This window comes from Spodoptera frugiperda, chromosome 1, assembly GCF_023101765.2.
Source record: "Spodoptera frugiperda isolate SF20-4 chromosome 1, AGI-APGP_CSIRO_Sfru_2.0, whole genome shotgun sequence".
Lineage (NCBI taxonomy): Eukaryota > Metazoa > Arthropoda > Insecta > Lepidoptera > Noctuidae > Spodoptera > Spodoptera frugiperda.
This window is the reverse complement of record NC_064212.1, coordinates 6652709-6677140: the sequence shown is the minus strand read 5'-3', so window position 1 is coordinate 6677140 and position 24432 is coordinate 6652709. Positions and strand designations below refer to the sequence as shown.

Below are 24432 nucleotides of genomic sequence, written 5' to 3'. Positions count from 1 at the left end.
GAATTCTTTTAATTTCTTAATTATTTTACAAACACATCACACTGCAACCTGAGACATCTATTGTTAATCACGGTGCAGGAATCGAACCGTGACAGTGCGCCACAATCAGTCTTTCTCTTTCTCTCACTCAGGCAATGCGCCAACCATGCAGTTAATTGGTATTTAATTAAAAATTCTTTTCTGATGCTTCCTTGATGATCAGTACACTAGCATCTGTACCAGTACGGCAGATTTAAATCCGTGATAGATACCTGATAATATATTATACTTACCCAGAGCAGCGACTGCCTAGCGGGTTACCAGGGCTCCAACTTGAAAAATAGGAGTTGAGACGGAGTGGTTTTTAGTCAGTACATAAGAGTCTGACACTCCCTCTTGCCACATCCAAGGTTGGAGAAGTCATTGGATGATTTTCTCTCCTCAATAAGAAGGGATATATTATAAAACGTAACATAGATAAAAGAATGGGATTCATTACTAGGTATCTCAATAGAAATTTCGGATTAAGTTTATTCATGAAATAATTACAATAGATAAAGACAGTCACATAACTGCATAATATTTTATTTGATGTTTTATATTTAACGAGATCGAAACGTTACTGCATTGTATATATGCTCTCAACTGGTAAAATTTCGTTATTTCGATCTCGTTAAACGTCAAATGAACTCGTACTGAGCCCTCAGAGCAAGTTAATGTTAGAGTAGATTTATTTCATTGAGATGGGGCAGCACCATTCTCTGATGAACCTGACCTTTTTAATTATTAACTACAACCGACAGGTAAAGCACTTGTGATCTTGACTAATCCTCTTTACAGAGAGCTTATAGTTGAGCAGTAGATTGCCACAAGCTATAGATAATGATGACTACTTTCTAATTATGATCTCAAAGTATAGATAGTATATAATAATATATCAGACAGTATTCATGATCTCAATGTTTCTCTGTTAGTCACTGCTGAGCATAACATCTCATTATCAGTGAAGAATCTCTTGTGGTCCCGTGGTGAAGAAATAACCAATTTTTTTGTACCTAAAAGAAGTCCAACCTGGGTTTCATCAATAAATAATTATAAATTTCCATCCAGAAGAAATATTAAAGTCATTTAAGTGACCCTTGGTGTGCTGCATTGGGGATACAAATAAGACAATGTATTTTCTGTTGTCTTGTATACCAACAGTCAAATGGTATATTAATATCGCAATAACTATGTATTTATATAGATTCTCAGAATGGTTTGAATGAAGTAATCATGACTTTGATGATTGGTATGGTAATTGATATTTGATGGTGGCATAAAAATATAATTGAACATATTTCAGGGACAAATGAAACTTTTACTTCCCATCATTGGGTGAAAGGGAATTTGAGGGAAGATGGAAATGAACAGTACCTACCACCATCTTAATGTGTATTCAATCATCATCTTCATTTCATTTGCATTGAAAATATCTATAAATATAATTATTTACTGTTCAATAGCCAAGCTGATATTGAATTCCTTATAATATTCTGGTCAATGAGATTAATAAAAAAGGATACAAAATAAAAGATAATATAATGTATACAACTTATGTTTAATGTGTTATAGAATTAAATTACATAATTTAATAAAATCATATCTTAACTCCCGACTCCATACTCATAACATTCCATTACTTTCACACTTACTCAGAACAGACATTTATTAAATAAATGGAAAATTATGCCCTTGTGTATTTACCCCAAATGTGAAGCATAAACACTGATGCAATAAAGAGCAAGGACATCACTAACACTGGAACTGGACCTCTGTAAATAAAAACAAAAACAATGTTGTCAACCAGGTTCATGTTAACAAAATCATTTATAACTTAAAACTTGTTAGTTTCTATTATTTTGTTCTGATTCTGTCTCTGTTATATTAATTTTAGTGTTCCTATATTACCCGATTAATAGTAATATTACACAAACTTGGCATTTTCATTGATCTAAATGCAAATTAAATTGCTTGAAGTAATGTCACATTAGTATATTTAGTAACTTTTAAGATTTTAGGTTTAATGATAATTTATTCACTCATTAAGGTCTTTGTTTAAGTGATTTACAATCACTGATAAATATGATCATTTATGATACCTAGCTATGGTAAACGTCGACGAAATAGGTATTTACTACGTATTAAAAATCATTAGAATAGACATGGGATAAATTACACAGAAAATGCAGAAACTTACACTTTAACACCAGGGGAATCATCAGTGTAGAATCGCCACATGCCACCGGATCCAGCCCCAGCTGTGCTGCGATTTCTAGCAGCAGTAGTAGTAGTTGTGGATTTACGCTGACGAACTGTGCCACCGCTGGATGATCGTGGTGCAGTTGTGGCTTTGCTTGGTGAGCGACCACCAGATCCTACAGATGTAGAGCTTGGAGAAGGAGGCTGAAAAAATAATACACAAGTCTAATTGCATATTCCGGACATTTTACATAATTATAAAATAAAACAATAGTAATACTCAGTTCTTATACACACCATATTTGAAATTTATGTGCTTCAATTCAGGACAACACAGTGATGACTGATAACTTCAGTAATTTACCTCTCGAAATTACAAAGTAGAACAACTGCGAGTGCGAACGAAACTGTGAATAGTGTTGGCAACTACCGTGCAACGCGTACAATCTCACTGACACGTTGACAAACAATGTTGCCAGGAACACCCACAGTATTTACTGTTAAGGTATTGATTTAGACGATTTTTATACAAACAACGATGTGATGTTTCAGTGCTTCTTTAATTTGAAACAATAGCTTGGTTCCTCGTTATGATTATCCCCTATGTCCCACCCGGGTGATACTAGGCCAGTTTCATCATTTCTTACAAACATAAATCCACATTCTCCCATACATTACATACATGGTAGAGATTGGCGATTTTTCGAATAAATACTCAAAATGGATAAATAATGAGTTAGATTATTGATTAGAGAGTCCAGACTATTATTATCTATCTTATCAAGACAGTTTTATTATAATATTTTATTGATTTAATGTTACTCGAATATTCATCAACTATTTTGATTAAATATTGAAGTAAAAACGAATAAGTAATTAGTATTTTCTCAGTAGTGAACATCTCTAGTGAGCATAGACAATGTTCGAATTTTTAACCTCTTGTGTTGGTGTGTTGGCTAAATTGGCTAGACAGCTGGACGATATTGACAATTTAAGTCAGTGTCAGATGTCAGCTCAGTGTTTGAATTTGAGGTTATTTTATTTTGTTATAAAGATTGCTTATTTATCACACATTTCTATAAAATTAAGGAAATATTCATAGTGTAGCGTAGTTGTTGGAGGACAGTATATTTTTTGGATTAAAAAAAAAACAAGTATTTATTTCATACATAATTTTATTCGATCGTTACAATAAAGATTGATTCACATGATAAGTTTAGTTCATATTTAATATATTATGCTCTTTCGAATTGACAAGGCAATTTACAGACTATACTCAACAGTAATATTATCAAAAATCATGAATAACCAGAAATGCTACTTCAGACAACAAGAAGATAAAGTGGACATAACATTCATGTTGGAAGTTAAGGGTTCTGCTCGCCAGTTTAATTTTAGCCGGAACTCAACTGAAAGTTTACAAGTTTTGCTTACTCGAATGAAAACCAATATTCAGAAAGCTATAGACAAAGGCAATAAAAAGAATAAGGTAAATCCAAATAGTGCAGACATCAAATTAGAATTTTACGACTCTAACAATGTTATTATCGACGAAAGCAATACCTGCAGAGACTTGTTCTCAATAATTGGTCCTGTAAAACTAAAAGTGTCAGATAATTTCTATGAAGTAGTTTTTAATTCTCCATGGGTACTCAGTGTAAACCTACCTCAAAGCATTTTAGCTGGATTTCCAGTATATCCAATTAATTTCGAGACCCAATATGCTAAGAGAGAAAAATGCACCTTTAACTGGTATAAAGGATTGCCTCTTAATGAAAAAGGAAACTTAGTAAGTGAGCAGCACATTCAGTGGGAATTTGCCAGTAACAACTATATTTACACACCAAGTACCCAAGAAGTTGGCATGAAATTAAAATTTGAATGCATACCAGGTTAGTAATAAATTAATAATTAACAAACTGTAGGCTTGTGCCTGTATTGGGCCTTTGTCTATTATGTTTTTATATTGTTATAATATGAATTTATAGACACAACATATTTAATTCAATAAGAAAAAATAACTTAATGCCACAATTATTAAAATACTTTCAGGTAATGATGAGCTGGTGGGTCCTGCAGTAGAATCTATTTCTAAAAACCTTGTTGAGGCTGGACCTGGGAGATGCCCATTTGAAACCAGACATTTATTTACAAAACAAAAATTAAAGCATAAAAGGTACCTAAGCTATTAACTTAAATGTAATTACAATAGAAATTAATAACAACTGTTCATATTTGTTTACAGCTTCAGATGTGTATCCTATAACATTTTAGCAGATCTCTACTGTGACTCAGATCATACTAGAACATTTTTATATCCATACTGTCCTGCTTATGCCTTGCACATAGACTATAGAAAACAACTCATATTGAAAGAATTATTTGGTAAGTTTTATAAATGTACACTATAATAACTAACATTTGTAATAAGTTTTGAAGTAATTACACTTTTTTTCAGGTTACAATGGTGATTTAATATGTTTACAAGAGGTTGATTCCAAAATATTTCAAAGTACCCTTCAACCACTCATGGATACTGAAGGTCTAAATGGTTTATTTTACAAAAAGGGGAAACAAGTTGCCGAGGGATTATCTTGCTTTTATAGAAGAGATAGATTTAAGTGAGTTTTATTTGTTCTAAATGGTTATATTGTACATTGTACTTACAGTACATAAAAATTCAAACCATTTCTTTTTGCAGATTTTTAGGAGATGATTGCATAGTTTTATCTGATGCTTTAAAAAGTAGACCATGCCTCCAAACAATTTGGGAAAAGATAAAAGACAACAAACCACTAACAGATAGACTATTAGACAGGTCAACTGTGGCTAGTGCCACATTCTTACACTCTATTGACAATCCAGATGAGATTTTAATTGTTGGTAATACACATTTGTATTTCCACCCTGATGCTGACCACATAAGACTGTTACAAGGAGGTGCTGTCATCTACTGGTTAATGGAAATTCTTGATAACATGAGATCTAAGGTGAATGCAAAGACTACATATCTACTAATATAATTATGTTTTGTCAAATAGATGTAAAATGTCCATTGTTTATTCAATCAATACAATGTAAACAGTATTTATTTGCATTTCAGTATCCAAACAAAAGGATAAGTGTCATACTCTGTGGTGATTTCAATAGTGTTCCTTCATGCGGCATTTATCAGTTGTACACTACAGGTGCCTCCCCAAGTAGTTTGCCAGACTGGAAGTCTAGTGAGTGTAAAATTAATAATTTATGTTATAAATTTTTACCCAACTGTAGGAAGGGTATTTAACCCTTGGTATGCAGATTTACACAAAAGAATGTTTTTTCTATTGTATCTTACATATTGAGAGATTAATGTTTTTATATTCTATAATATTGGTTTATTTTAATTATTCTTTCATTTCACATGTATGTTTTATAATTTGTTAATTGAAATTAGTTTCACACAAAAAAAAATTTAAAATTACATAAATATAAACTAAACTTTTAACTATACATTTTTTCAGATATTAACGAAGCTGTGTATGATTTAAATCTGCAACAAAATATTCCTTTAGGAAGTGCATGTGGCACACCAGTATACACGAATTATACTGCTGGATTTGCAGACTGTCTGGATTACATATTTTATGATAAAGCTAACTTGGATGTAGAACAGGTAATAATCTATTGACTTTTTAATAGAAAATTATAATAGTTAATTTGTTAATGTATTCAGTTGAGTTAAAAGACCCCTAATTTGGTTTACAGGTTGTGCCTCTTCCTTCTGTCGACGAGTTGAAATTGCACACAGCATTGCCCAGTGTAGTTTTTCCTTCTGATCACATAGCCTTGGTTTCGGATTTACATTTTAAGTAGAATAATTTATATACATAATAATATAATACTTTATAGATTTGTTATGTTGGTTAGTAGATTATTCATAAATTATTAAATAAAAAAGGAAAGACTATTTTTTTTTTATTTTCTAAATCCTGTTCTTATGACCTTTGTTTATTTTTTCAAAGATTTTTCCTATTTTAATGCCTAAATACAATACATGTGTGTTACTGCTACCCCTTATCCGAAAATAAAATCTGCTCGTTTGACCTTGACCTCGAAAAAATCTAAGTAGCTAGGTACAGTACAGGTACTAAAATACCAACGGAAGCGAGTTGTTCATGTAATTATTTTAGATTGTTTATCGTTAAACTATTTATAAAAAATAAAGGATGTAGTCTCTTGCACAGAGCTTGTAATAATAGTCTCTTGTGAACTTGAAACAATTGAAGAGATGTGGACTGGACTGGATTGACCGAGAATCTTATATATAGACAAAGACCGGCAAAGGGTGGTGCTGAAAGGGGGAAAATTATAGTTAATCTGTTTTCAGATTTACCACCGACAAAGGAAAAATTAAATATTCTATAGTATTAAGAAAAATAAAGGGTAAATTTATATTAGTAGCTTATTAGACATAATTATGTAGTTCAAACAGAAATACCCCCTCATTGATTTTATCAGCATAGTGTGGATATGATACGTGAAGGATATTTTTATGCTGTCGAACCCAGATTACTTAGGTAGTTTACCTCAATAAAAAAAATATTTGGAGTTTTAGATTAAAATATTTAAATACAATCACACTTTCATTATATATTTTGATGATCATTACCTATACTTAATTTTGGAATTCTTCTAATTTAGATAAAAATGTATGCTAGCCCCATAGACTTAAAAGGCTATTACTTATTATTTTTGTCACTGGCAATAAAAAATATCTGTCATGCATGTCATCGCTGTCTCTCTCTCTTGTCAGGTTTGTCAATTTAGTTACGTGTATCACTTCACTTTTATAACGGGAAATTTCCATCGCTTAGTTTCTATATTCATTTCATAAGCTACCAAGTGCTTTGTCTTATGTGCTAAAATTTTCCAAAATGTATAAAATTTATACGAGGTCAAATAATTATTTTAGCAGTAAACAATATAATTTGGCAAATCCTTTGTTTGGTAAATGTGACCTTGATGATTGTTTGTTCGATTTGTATACAAAGGAGGAACACCGGCTTTTACGTATTTATTGTTTATTTTTCAGGAGGATTATCCAACATCAATGTGCAAGACACTAATCGCATTCACGTCACTACAAGTCTAAAATTTCCTCCCGCAGCTGCATTAAAGTTGCCGACAAATGTCGTCGACATAAATGCGTCAGAAGTGGGTCGGTTTTCGCCACTGAGGGAAAGAGATATTTCTGGTCCAGTTATCAGTTCTTGTTACAAAAAACAAATAGACTTGGGGAAAATTGACATAACTGTGCAGTCAGATCCACACGTTAACAAATACGATTGCCGTGGAGCTGTCAGTTTGTCGTCATCTATGCAAAGCAATGTTCCCAGCCCCTTCAGTGGAAACCATACCCATCTAAATATGCCAGGCTCACAGTGGGGCCAAGGATACAAATATTTATCGGATCATCTTCATGGCGCTCATTACTTGACATTAAGAAATGAGTATCGTTCCAGAATGACGAAAGACGGTATGTAGCCAATATTATATTTACATTGTTATGACAAAGACATTGATACAATAATAAAGCATGGATATTCTCACACAACAGAGATGTGAATGCCATTAATATAAAAAAAAAAAAAAAAAAAGCATGGATATCAAATTTTGAGTATAATAACTGGTTGCAGCACTCCCTGGTAAACCTGACCCTTTTGAACTCTGATTTCAAACCCGCATGGATGTTATGGTACTCTAAAAGTTATGTAGAGGATGTCTATAGTTCAGCTGTGGGCTAACATTGTCTGTTTGTGATGATAATAATATTTATAGCCTGGGCAGGAATTAAATAAGTATTAGTATGTGAAAGGAATGTGTATTTCTGAAATGCTTATTGCATCCGCCGGGTTCTTTTTTCTGCATCACCCAAGATTAAAACTGTTAGGAAATGCCTCTTAAGTCCATGCATGAGCTTGTGTGCATGAAGCTTTTTAATTTAAAGAAGACATTTTTTTTATTTAATATTACATATATTGGGCTTCATTTTACTATTTCCCATTGTACTAACCAACTCATACATTGCTTTTGTTTGATAGAAAATTAAAACTTTTGTAGTCACAGGTGTGCAGTATTTTTTTTTTTATATAATAATATGACAAATCTTTTGTATTGTAGTTGATTATTGAGTTGCACTTACCTAAGTAGTGTATAACTTTTAAGTAATGATGGTCTATAAACAAGACAGACCCTAATAATTCCTGAATCAAAAAAATATCTCATTATCAAAAGTCAATGCTCCTAGTTTTATTAAATTTGATGATGTTAATATTCTGTTTACCTTTTTTCAAAGCATAGCTGTTGGCACAAGAAATATGAGTACAGATTCAAAACCACCCATGAGTGCCAAAGAAAAGTTGAAACAAGCCATCAAAGAATATGGCTCAACAGTGATTGTATTTCATGTTGGTATTTCCCTGATATCATTGGGGAGCTGCTATCTTCTAATATCTAGGTATGTTGTACTGCTTTAACAATCTCATTTAATTCCATGAACACCATTCATTCATCTTATACATATGTATATTCCATAAGTATTATAGAGACCAAAGTAAATTAATTGGATGAGAATCAGCTATTTTGTCTTTTATTTTCAGTGGCATCGACTTAGTCGCAGTACTAAAATATTTAAATATAAGTGAGGGCACTATTTTGAAGGCAGCGGGATCAAATGCAGGCACTTTTGTTATAGCATATACTGTTCATAAATTCTTTGCGCCATTTAGGATAGCTATAACACTCACTGCTACACCTTTTATTGTGCGATATCTCAGAAATGTAGGCTTTTTAAAGCGCAGTGTGAACACTGGTGGAGGGAAATAAATCTATATTAAACAAAATTCTCTTTGTTTTATTTTCATTATTCCATTTTTTTTTTTCAGAAATTACCTAATTCTATGCTAGTTACAGGACCTACATACAAGCGCAAATTTATGCGAACTATTCGACCACCGTGCTACTTTATAAATAAATGCATTGTATGATTGTAATGGGAAATCCAACAAAATATAATTAAAGTTGATTATGTAAATCTACGTGCGCAAGTTCGGGGTTTTTTCGTACTGGCACTTTTCCTGATAAGTCTAACAGTGTCTTGGCATTGACCAAACATGCATACTTCTTGATACCGCTGATTGATGCCCGCTACTGTTCAATTTCTGAGCGACCGAACCGACATTTTTTTTAATTTCTCATCTGCATAATGTAAAGTAGAATCACTAAGGCCTCTTGTACACACACGGTTTTTCGCCGTAAAAATCTACGGTTAATTCGCCGTGCGGCGGTCGTCACGGTCGTCAGTGTTGTATGGATCACTATGGAGCGTGTAAACGTGCACGGCGGTAAACCGTACGGCTAACATATCGTACGGTTGAAAACAAAACCGTGTCGTATACAAGAGGCCAACTGTAACAGTATTCAAGTATCAGGTAACATTAGATGTCTTATTGTTATTTATTATTGTATATCTTTTACTCATAATAATAACCAATCGTATTTGGTTCTACTTACTGCGCGCCAGTTGAGAAAGGAACCTAAGACCTTTGCTCAATAATCGCGCACTTGCGACTAACGAGTCTTCAACGAGTAGGTATGTACCTAGTTGGTGTTTACAAATACCTAACTACCTACATATTATTATACATTTTCATTCTACGAAACATTCAGATATGACACGCTTATTGGCGTAGAATCAGAGTCAAGACTCTGAGACGTCAATAACATTATTAAAAGATAACAGTGTCAAATGTTCAATATTACTATATAAATTCATTTTGTTTATTCAAATAAATGTAATACCCGATAATTCGTGCGAGTAGTTATTAGTAAGTATTTGATACGGTGTGTAGTTGAAGCAATAGCAGTTTAAGTAATTTTATTCGTAACATTTTATTTAAAATGTTAAATGATAAAGTGATATGTATTTACTTATTTCTTTGTTTTGCGCTCTTTTATGGAGTATGTGATAACAGGTTAGTGAAATATTTAAATGATTTATTTAGGTATCGTATTCAGTTTAGAAAAGTGAGCTGTGAGGTTTGTTGCTAAACACAAACAAAATAATTCTTACCTGCACCTGCCTGACTTTGGATTCAACTACAACACTCCTGCCTTACTAGAAACTGCTGGGGTTGCAGGCGAGGCTAGCCGTGGCACAAGGTAGGAGTTGGAACGGGGTGGTTTTAATATTTTTGGTACTCTCGGAGGGGGCGGAGTTATTTGATGATTTTCCATCCTCACAAAAAAGGAGGTATTAGGTGTCAATGTGCCTCCGGTTACCAAAATTTTGGTTACTCTAACTGGCAATTATATACCTACCTACCTAATGTGTTATTAGAATAGGTACCTACTCAACCTATAGAAATAAAAAAATATTTAGGTACCTATCCATTCTTCAAAATTTTTTTTTGGTAGTGCGTGTGTAAATGAAATACAGTAAGTAGAAAGGTTAACAGTTATTACTTACACTATAGGTTTGGTATGGTTTATATGGTAACTAGGTACCTACCTGAGTGTTTATTACCAAGTAAACAAATAGATTTTTTTACCTACCTACCTACCTAAATACTTAGGTTGGGTAGGTAGTGTAGGTACTAAAACTAAGAAAATAATAATTTATCGATACTATATCTACCTACCTAAGTAGTTAATTAATTTTTATTTTCAAAATCTTATTTAAGAGATTCCTTAAATTTCTATCGATTGTAAGGTTCATTGTCACTGTCCATTTGTTTTACCTATAAATCAATACATAAAGGACATCGGTGTTTATACTAGAAAATTGTTCCTTTTCTTCCAAAAGAGACAAGAAAAGTAGCTGTCAACCCGAATATGTACGTATTATAAAAATGTTACGCGTACTAAATATCAAAAATGAGTCCACGCTTGATAGGCTAACCTCTGACTTTCAAAATGGCTGCTATCGACAGTAACACGTGTGGAGTCAGTGAAATAGATCTAAACGACGCATCTGACAGTGAAAGTTAAGTACCTACCCAACTACCCATAACAAATACGTACTGATAGTTTACTTCTTTGCAGGTATTTCAATTTAATCAAAATTGATTACTTATTAAATTTTTCTGCGCTCTATTATAACTGCGCAGTGTTAATCCTTTTTCCTATTTTAGTTCTCGATTTCACAAAAATACACTTACTAACGTAAAATATTAAACTATCTACCTTGGTAACTATTTACCTATAAGTACAGTATCTCTGTAAGCAGATAGGTAGCTTTCATCCGTAGGTATAATAAGATTAATAAAAAGGTAGGTAATGATAATGATTATATTTTTTAATTTACAGCACAAGTCAACAAGATGACGGGCAGTATTTGTTTGATTTCACAAAGGATGGTGACGTAGACGTATGGCAAGAACAATCGGATACCGTACGAGATGTCGGCATGTCCAAGGCCATTTTTGTTATTCACAAAAATGTTGGGTTCAGACGAGCTATTTTTTTTGCTCTTTTGAATCCTCAATTAAATGGAGCCGGTTTTGCCGGGATACGAGCTATTCAGACATACAATCTTACCGGTTACACGAAGCTACAAATCAAATGCAGAGGACAAGGACAATTTAATGGATTCAAAGTTACTTTACGGCATAAAGGTTTAAATGACGAGCCCAATTACTCATTTGAGCAATATTTCCAGGTAACTGTCATATTATAGATTTCAAATTAGCTTGATAATTTGCATTTAAAGTAGGTAGGTACACATTGGATTACCTTTCATGCAGTTGTGATTTGAAATAGGTCAAATAGGTAAATATAGGTTCCTGTTCCACAGATCGCAATATTTGCTATTTACCGGGAATCATTTCACTTCAGATTTAATACTCTACCTTTCTCTATAATTTGACCGACACGGACGTGGGGCAAGATACTCTGATTTCAAACTACCTACAATAGCTATTTATTAGATCAGAGACTAATGCATCATTTGACATAACTAATTACTTAATTATACTGATCATAGGATTTAGTAGGATGGTTTTACAGAAAAGAGCTTGGTAAAGAATACTTATCAGCGAATATTACCTAACTTATCTAATTTACGTCATTGTTTGTTATTAGATCATTCCTCTGCGAATATACATAATATATACAGCTTATCTACAAAGCTAACAAAGTTATTCAGTGCCTAATTAATAAAATCATTAAGAACTTTCCAGTTTCTCGATTTTCACTAAACAGCTTGTTTAATTAATTATTAGTAGTTAAAATTATTTAATAAGTGGGATATATATATATATATATATATTTATTTCTATGATTCGGCCAAACGTGGATAACAAAATTGTGCAATGGTAAGCGTCCACAGGCCCGCACCGTACGCGTTCAGTATGACGCCATCAGTACACATCTTATGAAGAGACATTGGCTATGATGCGAGCCTGTGGACGCTCATCTGGTCAAATTCATCATGAGAGGCTCATATTTCACGAAGTGTAGATTTACTAATCTACGATGTGTCTATGGCATAATATGTAATGGGTTTCTTTTTTTCAGGCACCTAAAGATGACTTCGCCATTCGTAATCTCAAGTTCTCAGAATTTAAAGCTTACTACAGAGGTAAAAGAGTAACTAACAATGAATTGTTAGACTTGTCACAAGTATCAAGTATCGGTATACAAATGTACGGTGGAGTTTACCAACCTGTGAAGCAGAAGGGTCCTGCAACTTTGGAGATAGATTGGATAAGAGCAGTTTAAAATTATAACAATAAAATGAACTTATATTTTTTTAGTTGTTTATCATTTTTATTACTCCTGTTTATATTTATTTACATTTTATCTGATACTCTACACTTAAGTTGTATGTAACATACAACATGCTCAAAATCGTATAGAGTGGAGACATATACATAATAAATTATTATATGATTTGTACCCTACATTATTTTTTTAAAGGAAAATGATAGTCTAGTTAGTTTACATAATAATAACTTTATTATTACTAGAGTTAGGTCCTCACTAGATAAAATATATCAGTATACATTAAAGACCAAAATATTAAAATATAAATGCTTATTTATTGCTGTGGTTTATCGTTGTCTGGATGGCAACAACAGAGTAAGTGCAGTCATAGCGTCAGGGAATAGAGAGTGGTAGTTGACAAGTGGCACGTAAGCCGCAGTGATCACTCGGCCGGCAAACCATCTGCCGTGTAATGTATTGACTGAGGCCACCGCCGTTGCTATCGTTGGACATTTACAGTAAACATTCCCTTGTGGAGATGCTTTATCCACATATACATGCAATACTCCTCCATGTTTGTTACATTCACTTATAACATCATCTCTTATTTCTATGTCCCAGTTAGGATTTGTTTCCCTGAAACAACAAAAGAATTATCTTTAGTAGTTATCATCTGAGGGCAGAGTACAATTTTTTGTATAATACATGTATAAATAACCTACATGCACTTCAAGTTTATTGGGTAATCTAGGGTAATACGAAAATAAAATTTCCGGGAAGATGACTCATTGAAGGGGTCAACTATTACACTGGGTTTTAGGGAAGTAACTTGAACAAAAGGCAATACTGTGATGTTAGTTACCCCATGTATAAGTTATCCCGTCCAAAGGCTTAACTCTTAAGTGAGACCAGGGCCTAAGTAGCTCAATGAAAACCATTGCAAAAATAATGCTTGCATTTGCCCTTTACAATGCACATCCCTTCTACTTGCAGACCTCATAATATGTAAACAAATTTTGTTGCATATTCTTTACTTTCCAATGGGTTCCCTCCCACTACTGTCATTATTTTTTATTATTTTAAAAGGTTTCTGTCTTGGTCAAATATTGTCATATAGAAGCGGTTTTATAAGTGTTGATGAGTAATAAGTAACAATATTTAATAAAATCTACTTACGAGGCTGGATCAAACATATTATTGAGCATAAAACACTGTGTTGCAATGGGAGGTGCTACTTGAGGCTGTGGAGTAACCAGCGCCGAACCAGCACCCATCAATACTGATGCTGCAGCAGGCGGTATCTGAAATCACACCCAGTTTACAATTAATTTACAATTCAAAAATAATATACATACAGTGTTTTATCTTAGGGATGTCGTGACTACATTGGAGTTTTTTTCTTTTATACTATAAAGTAAGAAAATCATCCAATAATATCAATAAACACATGCAAGCTTACAAATGGTCCCAGGGACAACTTTATCATACTACATTGTACCACTGTAAACAACAACAGAAGCATTAAAACAAAAATAGCTGATAATTTTAGCTGTGATTTTTCACTCATAACATAACCAGAGTTTGAGTGACAACAGTATTCTTCAAAAATAATCTTATTGCATCAAATTGTCTACTGTGAGTCTAGAATAACAGGTGTCAGTTACTTAGCAGTGCCGAGAATAGTGTTAAAATACACTGTGTTTTTCCGAAATCTGATTGCTGATGTAAAACAAATGTACCTAATATGCCTAAATAAGGAGGTACATAATATTATTACGTGAAAACGAAAACACATTCAATGCGCATTATTTCCTGTTTACACAGCTTTGTTGCATCAATTAGCATATTTAATATGTTTAACAGTAACATTGTCGTCGCAAACAAAAGAAAAAATACCTACTACAAACAAAAATTATAAAATAAGCAGTCTGAGAAAATAATTATGGGACCTTGTCAATAATACATACATTTATCATGTTTCTTCACTCTAACTCCAATGTGTGGAACTTGTAATGTGGATTGAAGTGGTTTCGCTTGTAATATGGGGTGGTTTAATGATAAAATAGAGATGTTCTTGTAAATCCTAAGATTTCAGCAAAGCACTACTGTATCCTGTTTTTCTTGGGTTGTGCCTTAATTCATTCCATTACATTTGTGCAAGTACTAACTTGATGTTTTTAAACACCACTGTATTACTGTACTAAGATATAGATTAACATGGATAAAGTAATATATAGGATTTACTAGAATATCTTGAAATGTGATCAGCCAGTGACACAAATATTCAGTGCTGGCAAATTTTATCCAAGAGTACAATATATTCAACATTTTACCTGTAATCCAGTGCCTTCTGCAAGTTTAAACATTAATTGTAAGCGTCCTGTGGCACCTAGGTCAATACCAGCTCGGTCCAGTTCATCGGCGTCAAATCGAGTGCTGGACCCACCATCAGTCCGTTCTGTGACATTACCGACTTTCATTGGTCTTCCAGCTAATTCGAACCCATTCAGTTGCTCCATCGCCTTTTTAGCATCTGCAGCATGATGAAACTGAAATATTTTTGGGAAATTAATTTCAATTTCCTTAATTGTCCTTAAACACCCTGTTTTGCAATGGCTTGTCAAATCGATAACCAACTAACAAATGTCCATAAACATTGATTTATTCAAACAACTTATAATACTACATTTCATGAGAAGGGTTGATTTCTGATATGGAATCAAGTAGGTGACACATGATCACATACCATCCAACTAACGACGGAGTTAATAGTTAGCTGTTAATAATAAATTCAACATGTTTAAGCAAAAATAAATATTATTTTACAATAAAGGTGTTGAATTTTGTTGTGTATGTTGGAGGGAAATTAAGAAAACCTGGAGAAATTATCCTGATTGAATATTCTTATTTGTTACGTCTTTTCACTAGATTTAGATTACTGAAATGACGTATCATCGCTGAATATCGTATTAATGATTCGTATCATCGTATTCTAGCTAATTTCAACCATCGGCCCTACAGATAACTTGGCATTCGACAAAGTTATATTTGCAGTTGATACAGTAATCATGTCTAGGGATCGAGCCGCACAGTTAGTCTTTAAAAGTACCTACCTAAGTGTTGTGCCCAGGTTACCAAAGTACATATAATTAATTACCCCTAGTTAAATCGTAATTCGGACTGGTAGCTTTTGCGTGATGCGATTTTTTTTGTCACGTAGTTGGGTTTACTTATTAACACCCAATAGTTTTTAATATTTTCAATGTACCGAATTAATACTTCTACAGTTTTATTATATGTATAGATAGATGAGAATCTTCAATATATGACGAGATTTAGTGAATCTCGGATATCTTCATTTCCCTACGACATTTATAGACTATCGTTTAATTGATGTTTTTTTTTTACATGATTTATGTAATTTGACAATGACAACTTTAGTTCTTTAAAATACTAAATGTCAATAAATAGCCTTCTTATAAAACTAAGAAATATAATAAGTATTACAAATGTACTTACAGTAAGAAATCCATATCCTTTACTTTTTCCTGATTCAGGGTCCGTCATAAGTTGAATATGATCAATTTTTCCAAAAGGTTCAAAAATGCCGCGTAGCATGTCTTCTGTAATGTTAAAATGCAATGAACCCACATACAGTCTCGTTGGTCCGTTACTGGTCTTTGGTGCTAAGTTTGGCAATGTATTGCCTACCCTGTTCTTTTCTGCTTGTGTATGTTGTACTATAATAGGAACTCCAAGCAACTTTTGTCCCGTCAAACCTAGAGCCTGTAAATTATTACGATACATTAATTGAAATGATTATTCTAATGATAAAAATGTAAAAAACTACCATTCTATACTTACCAAAGGTACTGATTCAGCATCTTTAAATTCAATATAAGCTATTCCTTTAAATCTTCTGGTTTTGTTGCAGGTGATAAGTCTTACATCTCTAACTTTGCCAACTGAAGAGAAAAATTCTTCTAGGTCTTTAGCTCGAATTCTTTGAGATAATTGCATACAGAAAACAGTACGTAGATCTCGTTCTTCTGGAGGTAAGTCATCTAATTTAGGCTCAAGACCTCTAGATTTTGATCGATATTCTTTAGAAGGATCTCTTTCAATAGTCTTCTCCCTTTTGCTATTAGAAGTACGGTCGCGGCTGCTGCGGTCACGTTCTCGACTGCGTTCTTTGTCTCTGCTGCGTCTTTTATCTCTATCGCGTTCACGTTCTTTATCCTTGTCACGTTCTTTATCTCTATGAGTGCGATCTCTATCCTTATCCTTGTCCCGGTCACGTTCGCGTTCACGATCACGCTCGCGGTCTCTATCTCCACGATCTCGTTCACGATCACGGTCACGATCGCCGCGGTCGCGATCGCGCTCGCCACGGTCGCCTCGATCACGTTCGCGGTCGCGATCTCGATCACGCTCGCGGTCACGATCACGATCCTTACGATCTTTGTCCCGTTCACGATCTTTGTCTCTCTTATCATCTCTATCTTTTGAACGACGTGCGTCTCTTTCTTTTGATTTTCTTCTGTCTCTCGACCGGCTACGTCTAGAAAAAAGGGAAATCATTATTGATTGACTTTAATTTATCGGGTTATTTAATTTATCAATTGACTTAAAAAGTGATTGAACTTTGGGCTTACACATTGGGACTCTTAACAAACTGGTGAAAGATGGTTTTACATTGTATTATCATTATTATGTGTACACCTCTGCCCATCTCCCATTAAAATGCATTACAACAACATACATTTTACTGCACATGTGACATTTCGCACACATGTAATGCACGTTAGCATGTGAGCGGTTTGAATAAAATGTATCTAGTAACCTCTTTAAAATTTTTAGGAACCCCCAAGTTAAGATAGATGACACATTTTGGTTTTTCCCAACCTATAAGTGACATCTAACAGTACAAGTAAGGAGCACATTAAGTATTTCTTAGGTAAGAACTGGTGGGTGACTGGGTGTAATGTAGCATAATATGTGAAATTGTATGTTTATAAACACACCCACGACACAAGAGAAAATCCTAGTGTGGGGCAATGTTTTATATAAAAAATATTGTATATATAATATCCACCATGTGTAAGTGTGATTTCTACTCAAATCTTATTGAGAAGAGGCCTTTGCTCAGCAGTGGGCACTTATAACCTGATCATAATTTATGATGTGATATGTTTTGTTATTTTAATCAATCAATGTGTATCCAATATTTTTCATTGACAGTCAAGTTAAGAAAATTAGACATTTTGTCATCATTCTTATTAGAATTTTTTAAAGTATAATAATTAAAAAGTTCTAACCTTCGGCTTCCATCCCGGTCTCTGTCTTTGTGCTTATCAGAATACTTGTCCGATCGATGCTTTGAAGAGGAAGTGTTATCCTGTCACACAAAGCACAAGGTAGAAGCAGCGCCACAGCAACACACGCCGAGTGAATAAATAAAAATTGCATTAGTTAATTGATAACAACAACATGGAGAACATTTGCAGCATTTCAACAATGTCATTAGTAAAATGTCACTGATGAAACAACACAAATGCTGATGGTTTTACTTTGCCTAGGCTACTGTTGGCAGCTGGTTTATTAACCAACCAATGTTCATCCATGTCATGGTAGTCTCGTGTCCCTGTTCTACACTTACCGTTCGTATAACCACTGACAAAGGATGCACACAGCGCTAACATCACACAGGGATACTTCTGCAAAAGATTTACGACCCATCAGCTCATGGTCTTTTTTTAAAATTATGCTCTATGACATTCTTACTTTTTGACTTTTAAAGGTGTACTTAACAATGTTAGGATTGTGTTGAATTTCAAATAATTAAAATTAGGTAAGTATAGTGGTGGATACCTCTTGCAGTCAGGTCGGTGAAGTATGCTCGACTATTACCACAAAGTTCTATAAATACAAGAAATGATTCTCAAATGTAATTTTGTTTTATATTTCTTACCAGTTGCTGTTTAAAGATGTAATTAACTAGTAATAACTAAATGTCAGAATGGTAATTTAACAAAATCATTAGTTTATAACATCTTTAAACAGTTAAAAGCCACATGACTTATTTGTTACATCACAAATTTTACAATGCAAATATTTATAAAAGAAACATTTACATGATACAAATTGAATAACATGGATTTTTGTATCTTTGATGAATAAATGATTAGAAGATACAATAGAATAAAAACTAGACAGGGAGGCAAAATATATTTTTAACTTGAGCACTGGAACTATTATCAATCATTGATTGGTTGATTAAAAAACTAACATAATATTATGCTCGTATTAAGTACTGGACGATTGAAATGCTTGAATTATTGAGAGGGAATTGACATGAGCTGTTCGATTGAATTAGAATGTTTTAAAGGTACTTACCGATTTATTATTATAGGGCGCCTCCAACATAGCTTCTACATCTAAATCTTCAGCCATTCTAAAACAAAATTTGAGGATTAAGTATATTTTTAAATCTTCGTTTTAAATAAAGGCTACGCTAGCTTGGAACTATTACAACCTTTGAATTATAAAGCTTACTATGTACTACGGATTGCAAAAGTAACATAAATCTTGATAGGTTTTAGTATATGTTACATATAAAAATAACACTGCGGACAATGTGTTGAAAGTATTGTGCTACACATGAAGACAAGATGGCGTCTGCTATGGTAGCAAGGTTTATTTGCCATCGAAAATTGAAGGTTGTATAATTAACCTCTGTTATCAAAGTGCTATTCTATTGACTTACCTTATATAATTCGATAAAGACGAATGTAGATTTTTATTGTTTAAAGTCTAATAACAACTTAGATAATACCTCTGGCTCTGACTAACTGAGATTTGAGACTGACAGACGAAATTTGGCTAGCCACAGACAACTCCAATCATAGACTTTTTCGAAACTTCAGTGTTTCTGTTTCCAAGCCACAATGCCAATTGGTATGTTTTGCCAAATCAGATAATTATGTACCGTAAAATGGGGTGAATAAGGATCGAGAGGTGAATAGGGTCAGAAGACGGGTGAATAGGTATAGGGAAATTCTTCATAGTATCTATTCACCCCATGGACCCGATTGAAGCCATAGACAAAATTTCATTGTGCCTTCAAAATCTAGAATTTAGTGTACTTGTCTTGTCTATGATTGTAAAAGGTATGCCATTTCATTCGTATCTATGCCAAAATTGTAATCAGTAATAGAAAAAACCACGAAAAAAGCCCAAGCACACTGTTTATCTTATGCTTTCCTTTCTTTTCTTTTATAATTTACAAAGAGTGTAACGTGTATGGGAAATAAGTTGTGACAAATTAAGTGTTCGGTGTCAGTGTAGTTTTAATAGTTGTTCAAACTTAAACCTAGTTTATTCCTGTATATTAAAATATGACGACTGCAGCGAGGCCTACTTTTGATCCAGCTCGAGGAGGAACAGGAAGGGGTGAAAAGGATCTTAGTGCAATATCTCGTCAATATTCTAGTAGAGATCTTCCTGGCCACACTAAACTGAAGTACAGGTAGGTAACAAAAATATCATTTACATTCTTAGATGTAAACATGTCCATAGCTTATTCGATGTTATTATAGGTAACCAAATCATTTTGTTTTGTTCTTCTCCTTATGATAAACATGATAAATTGTGAAACACGCATTGTTGTTCAAATATTATATTTCGTAATAATGTGAAATGTACTCAAATAATCAGTTAATTGTATTTGCAGGGAACAAGGTCAAGGTACCACAGATGAATTACGTTCAAGAGACTTCCGTAAGGAGTTAGATGAAAGAGAGAAAGAAGTGAAAGGTTCCAGTACAAGAAGACCTGTAGAGCCTCCCACTAAAAGACCTAAAGTTGACCAGGTTCCAGCAGCCAGCTTAGATGCTGATGATCCTCTTGAAGGAGACTCTTCTGACTCTGATGACTCTGATGATGACACTGCAGCTTTGCTAGCAGAGTTGAACAAAATTAAAAAAGAAAGGGCCATAGAACAAGCTAAGAAGGTAAACATCAATAAGAAATAATTTTAAACATGAATAAGAAATAATTAAGTTTGTTTAGTGTTATTTTGTTATTTCACTGAAGTTAATTAGTATAAATGTTTTTATATTATGTTATCTTCAAAAAAACTATTAGATTGTTCAACTTTTGTTCTTCAAATGAATAATAATTGTTGTAATTCTGTCTGTAATTTGTACATGGTTAATTTTATATTAAAGATTAAACCAACAGAAAGTGAATGCTATTCAATTTAAGTAATATTGTGATTTTTGTTTACAGGAAGCTGAACGAAAGCAGGAAGAAGAAAGGATTCGCATGGAAAATATTCTGTCTGGAAATCCATTACTGAATTATTCGTCAGCAGGACAGAAAAATGATATGAAGGTTATTTTCTATCTTTTTATTGCATGGAGATTGCTTGTTTTCTTATTTGTCAGCATTTATCTGTTTCAAGGCTGGTCTCACCATTGCCATTAAACTTTTATTACACTACAGTTAGTGGTATTTTTATTGTAGATCAAGAAAAATACCACTTACTCTATTTTATTATTATACTAGCTACTTCCGCACAGTTTCACCCGCTCATAGCGTGATGTTTTATAGCCAATAGCCTTCCTCGATAAATGCACTACCCAACACAAAAAGAATCATCCAAATCGGACCAGTAGTTCTGGAGATTAGCGTGTTCAAACAAACAAACAAACTCTTTAGCTTTATAATATTAGTATAGATTACATTATAACACTATTACATTAGTCTCTACTTACGGTATTTTTCTTGTAGAAACATGAAAAAAACCACTAACTCTAATATATTCCCAATATATTAAAATAATGTTTTGTTAATCTGGAAAATTGAACTATTGGATAACTAGAATGGGAAAGAAAATAAAATCGGACATTGACATAGAAAGGACATAAATATAAAAAAAAGTAAAAGACATAAAATGCATAGAAATAGTTATAAGATAGGACATAAAATTAGGACATCAATGTCACTGTTGTTGGGTGCACTAATGGTAGAGGTTGTGCATTAAGGCAGCTACATGAAATTGCCACATAATTTAATAAACGGTGTAAAAAACATTATTAGTTATTAGACTACCTCGTCTCACAGACATAGGTCACCAATGGAGGGTTAAATATTGTACTTTGCCTGCTTTGCCATACCTAATCCAGTGTGTCTTGTGTTGTATGTGTATAAAATTAATTCAAAGAATGTTTTTGTTTTTTCCAGGTTAAAAGACGTTGGGATGATGATGTTGTTTTCAAAAATTGTGCTCGTTCCGAACCTGAGAAGAAAGGCAACACTTTCATAAATGATTCTTTAAGATCAGAATTTCATAAGAAATTCATGGAAAAATATGTTAAATAGTGATTCTAATTGTAATTCATTAAATTAAGGTTATTTTAATAAGTTAGAATAAAAGTTGACTGTAAAGACATTCTAACACAACTAGTAGTTTAAAATAATTATGTTAAAAACTTCATTTTGGAACTTGTGGTGTAATATCATTTAATATACATTTAAACTCAAATTAGGTAATGTTCCATTAAATAGCATAATAGTAAGACAAACAGTACGGTAGTATAATGTAAAATATATTTCCCACAAATTTTGAATACCTATTTAATTTTTGTAATATTTAAGTACCTCCTCTCAATAAGATAATAATGATGTAAAGTGAGAAATACATATGTTTTAAGATTTTGTTACATAATAAAATAAATACTTTAGTATTTTGTTCTTTTTTTGTTCTCGTTCAAAGATTTGAATGTGTGTGTGGTTCATGACCCGTCATCCTACTGGCGTGGACAGATTTCCCCTTTCTACACCGCGATGTGTAAATGGTAATTATCGACAAAATAGAAAAAAAAAACATATTGAGTAAAAATATTTAATTACCAGGTGTACCGTTAATGTGCACTTACATAAATACATATAGATTGTAACACCTATTTTCCACCAGATAGAATTCCAATATACTAGAGGGTTAGACATTATTATTACATTACTATCTTCTGCTATCGGCTTCGCTCACGGTGTCGTCTGATAAAAGTATCCAATGTGTTATTCCAGACCATAATCTATCCTTATTCCATATTTCATCCCGATTCCTTTAGCCATTTTGAGGTGATTGAGCAACAAACATATGTACATACAAACCGCACAATCTTACAAACATTCGCATTTATAACAGTAGCTCGTAGCGCATAGTTCGTAGTGCCTACCAGCATTTCCCGCTATTAATCTGGAGTCGTGCAAATTCCACCGGCAAGTCAGCCGCACGGAAAGAGTTAACAAACTACATCTTAATCAAAATCTGTAACCTGGCCATTTTGTGACGACAAAAACAAACAATGAATAGTTTTTTAAGTTCATAATGATTGCAAAACGTCCTAGCTTCGCTTAGAACTTGCAATCTTTCCATGTGGCCTGTGGCCAGCTTGAAAGTTGAGTCCACGGGGTGCTCGTCTACGACGTTAATATATGAAAAACGTTGGTACGCACTACGTACGAGTACTACGCGCTACGAACTACACACTACGAACTACGCGCTACGAACTACACGCAGCGAACTACGCGCTACGAACTACACGCTACGAACTACGCGCTACGAGCTACGAGTTGTTGCTATAGTATTTTTTCACTTAGGCCTAATGACATAAAAAAAAATGGTTGTACGAGTAGATGTAATCGGATTATTTTTTGACAGTGCGAGCTATGATATTATACAATGTGTGTCATAAGTATGAAAAAGTATAAAAATCTATCTCTATCTCTAAATAATTTATAAAAAGCAGGTAGGTAATAAAAAGAGGCCCAGTTTATCATGGGCTCGCTTTGTATGAACTTTCTCAAGATTTAACAGTCCGGTTTTACAGTTCCTGAGACATGGAAGTGAAATAAGTACTGCCTGAATTTAATTTCTTTTTTTAATTATTTGCGCTAGGTCAGATTAGTTTTGCTTTGATCAAGCGGTCGCAAATGCCAATGTTGAGCAAAGGGTCTTAGGTTCGAATCTCGGGTTGGGCAAATCATAGTAAATCCAGTAATGGCATGATGGTAAATTGCAATAATAGTTTCACCACGCTTATATGAAATGGGATATATAACGTAGTTAGTGAAAAGCGAGCGTTATATTGTACATACTAGGTGGATGTCGGTTACATGTATGTACCTCTGCCTTCTTCTTTAAGTAAAAGGGGTGACATTGTGCTAGATAAAGTGGTTATAAGCTTTACCATTCGCACGGTAGGGTTACTAACAAGTGTGTATGAGGATGAGGATAAGGATGTAAACAATAGAAATATATAGCAGGTACTTAGGTGCTTCGAGATTGCGGATGTTATTTTTGACATCAAATTGAAATGACTCCCAAAAAGTCTAGACAGGTACCTGCTAATGATGTGCGTATTTTATTTGCATCGCACAGTAAGGAATGCATTAAAATGA

The 24432-nt window shown here is 33.5% G+C and overlaps 6 protein-coding genes across 7 annotated transcripts; 4 read left to right on the top strand and 2 right to left on the bottom strand.

Annotated features, from left to right (window-relative positions):
- Window positions 1–1560: 1560 nt before the first annotated feature.
- Window positions 1561–2691, bottom strand: LOC118272987 (protein transport protein Sec61 subunit beta). Its single transcript, XM_035589714.2, has 3 exons — window positions 2518–2691; window positions 2219–2424; window positions 1561–1793 (listed from the first exon to the last, which is right to left on the bottom strand). The coding sequence occupies exons 1-3, from the start codon at window positions 2518–2520 to the stop codon at window positions 1706–1708; spliced, it is 297 nt and encodes a 98-aa protein (XP_035445607.1). The 5' UTR covers window positions 2521–2691; the 3' UTR covers window positions 1561–1705.
- Window positions 2692–3206: 515 nt separating this feature from the next.
- LOC118273399 (2',5'-phosphodiesterase 12) lies at window positions 3207–6169 on the top strand. The gene is made up of 8 exons (XM_035590348.2): window positions 3207–4112; window positions 4273–4396; window positions 4466–4605; window positions 4679–4841; window positions 4922–5210; window positions 5324–5444; window positions 5724–5875; window positions 5968–6169. Exons 1-8 carry the CDS (start codon window positions 3458–3460, stop codon window positions 6073–6075), a joined length of 1752 nt encoding a protein of 583 aa, XP_035446241.2. The 5' UTR covers window positions 3207–3457; the 3' UTR covers window positions 6076–6169.
- Window positions 6170–7001: 832 nt separating this feature from the next.
- Window positions 7002–9104, top strand: LOC118273400 (uncharacterized). Its single transcript, XM_035590349.2, has 4 exons — window positions 7002–7209; window positions 7295–7738; window positions 8563–8719; window positions 8862–9104. Exons 1-4 carry the CDS (start codon window positions 7137–7139, stop codon window positions 9085–9087), a joined length of 900 nt encoding a protein of 299 aa, XP_035446242.1. The 5' UTR covers window positions 7002–7136; the 3' UTR covers window positions 9088–9104.
- A 980-nt stretch (window positions 9105–10084) lies between these two features.
- On the top strand, window positions 10085–13011 carry LOC118272993 (uncharacterized). The gene is made up of 3 exons (XM_050694642.1): window positions 10085–10235; window positions 11569–11920; window positions 12778–13011. The coding sequence occupies exons 1-3, from the start codon at window positions 10162–10164 to the stop codon at window positions 12979–12981; spliced, it is 630 nt and encodes a 209-aa protein (XP_050550599.1). The 5' UTR covers window positions 10085–10161; the 3' UTR covers window positions 12982–13011.
- A 184-nt stretch (window positions 13012–13195) lies between these two features.
- On the bottom strand, window positions 13196–19898 carry LOC126910824 (RNA-binding protein 39). Of its 2 annotated transcripts, none has more exons than XM_050694603.1 (8): window positions 19733–19898; window positions 19363–19420; window positions 18285–18364; window positions 16831–17527; window positions 16486–16752; window positions 15300–15515; window positions 14143–14267; window positions 13196–13602 (listed from the first exon to the last, which is right to left on the bottom strand). In XM_050694603.1, the coding sequence occupies exons 2-8, from the start codon at window positions 19417–19419 to the stop codon at window positions 13314–13316; spliced, it is 1731 nt and encodes a 576-aa protein (XP_050550560.1). In that variant the 5' UTR covers window position 19420; window positions 19733–19898; the 3' UTR covers window positions 13196–13313. The 2 variants fall into 2 exon arrangements, with proteins under 2 accessions (XP_050550560.1, XP_050550569.1); XM_050694612.1 differs by lacking the exon at window positions 19733–19898 and adding an exon at window positions 19502–19646.
- Window positions 19899–20119: 221 nt separating this feature from the next.
- Window positions 20120–22715, top strand: LOC126910826 (protein CWC15 homolog). Its single transcript, XM_050694636.1, has 4 exons — window positions 20120–20494; window positions 20699–20978; window positions 21256–21360; window positions 22213–22715. The coding sequence occupies exons 1-4, from the start codon at window positions 20364–20366 to the stop codon at window positions 22348–22350; spliced, it is 654 nt and encodes a 217-aa protein (XP_050550593.1). The 5' UTR covers window positions 20120–20363; the 3' UTR covers window positions 22351–22715.
- Window positions 22716–24432: the final 1717 nt, after the last annotated feature.

Excerpts from the sequence above, each read along its gene's own strand:
- LOC118273400 (XM_035590349.2), top strand. The coding sequence starts at position 7,137 with ATGTATAAAATTTATACGAGGTCAAATAATTATTTTAGCAGTAAACAA. Across the intron at positions 7,210-7,294 it reads TTTGGCAAATCCTTTGTTTG|GAGGATTATCCAACATCAAT; the intron begins GTAAATGTGACC and ends TTTATTTTTCAG. Across the intron at positions 8,720-8,861 it reads TGCTATCTTCTAATATCTAG|TGGCATCGACTTAGTCGCAG; the intron begins GTATGTTGTACT and ends TTTTATTTTCAG.
- LOC118273399 (XM_035590348.2), top strand. The coding sequence starts at position 3,458 with ATGCTCTTTCGAATTGACAAGGCAATTTACAGACTATACTCAACAGTA. Across the intron at positions 4,113-4,272 it reads AAAATTTGAATGCATACCAG|GTAATGATGAGCTGGTGGGT; the intron begins GTTAGTAATAAA and ends AAATACTTTCAG. Across the intron at positions 4,606-4,678 it reads CATATTGAAAGAATTATTTG|GTTACAATGGTGATTTAATA; the intron begins GTAAGTTTTATA and ends ACTTTTTTTCAG.
- LOC118272987 (XM_035589714.2), bottom strand. Across the intron at positions 1,794-2,218 it reads GATTCCCCTGGTGTTAAAGT|AGGTCCAGTTCCAGTGTTAG; the intron begins GTAAGTTTCTGC and ends TTTTATTTACAG.
- LOC126910824 (XM_050694603.1), bottom strand. The coding sequence starts at position 19,419 with ATGGCTGAAGATTTAGATGTAGAAGCTATGTTGGAGGCGCCCTATAAT. Across the intron at positions 16,753-16,830 it reads ATGCTGAATCAGTACCTTTG|GCTCTAGGTTTGACGGGACA; the intron begins GTAAGTATAGAA and ends AATAATTTACAG. Across the intron at positions 14,268-15,299 it reads CAGAAGGCACTGGATTACAG|ATACCGCCTGCTGCAGCATC; the intron begins GTAAAATGTTGA and ends GTGTGATTTCAG.
- LOC118272993 (XM_050694642.1), top strand. The coding sequence starts at position 10,162 with ATGTTAAATGATAAAGTGATATGTATTTACTTATTTCTTTGTTTTGCG. Across the intron at positions 10,236-11,568 it reads TATGGAGTATGTGATAACAG|CACAAGTCAACAAGATGACG; the intron begins GTTAGTGAAATA and ends TTTAATTTACAG. Across the intron at positions 11,921-12,777 it reads CATTTGAGCAATATTTCCAG|GCACCTAAAGATGACTTCGC; the intron begins GTAACTGTCATA and ends TCTTTTTTTCAG.
- LOC126910826 (XM_050694636.1), top strand. The coding sequence starts at position 20,364 with ATGACGACTGCAGCGAGGCCTACTTTTGATCCAGCTCGAGGAGGAACA. Across the intron at positions 20,979-21,255 it reads CCATAGAACAAGCTAAGAAG|GAAGCTGAACGAAAGCAGGA; the intron begins GTAAACATCAAT and ends TTTTGTTTACAG. Across the intron at positions 21,361-22,212 it reads GACAGAAAAATGATATGAAG|GTTAAAAGACGTTGGGATGA; the intron begins GTTATTTTCTAT and ends TGTTTTTTCCAG.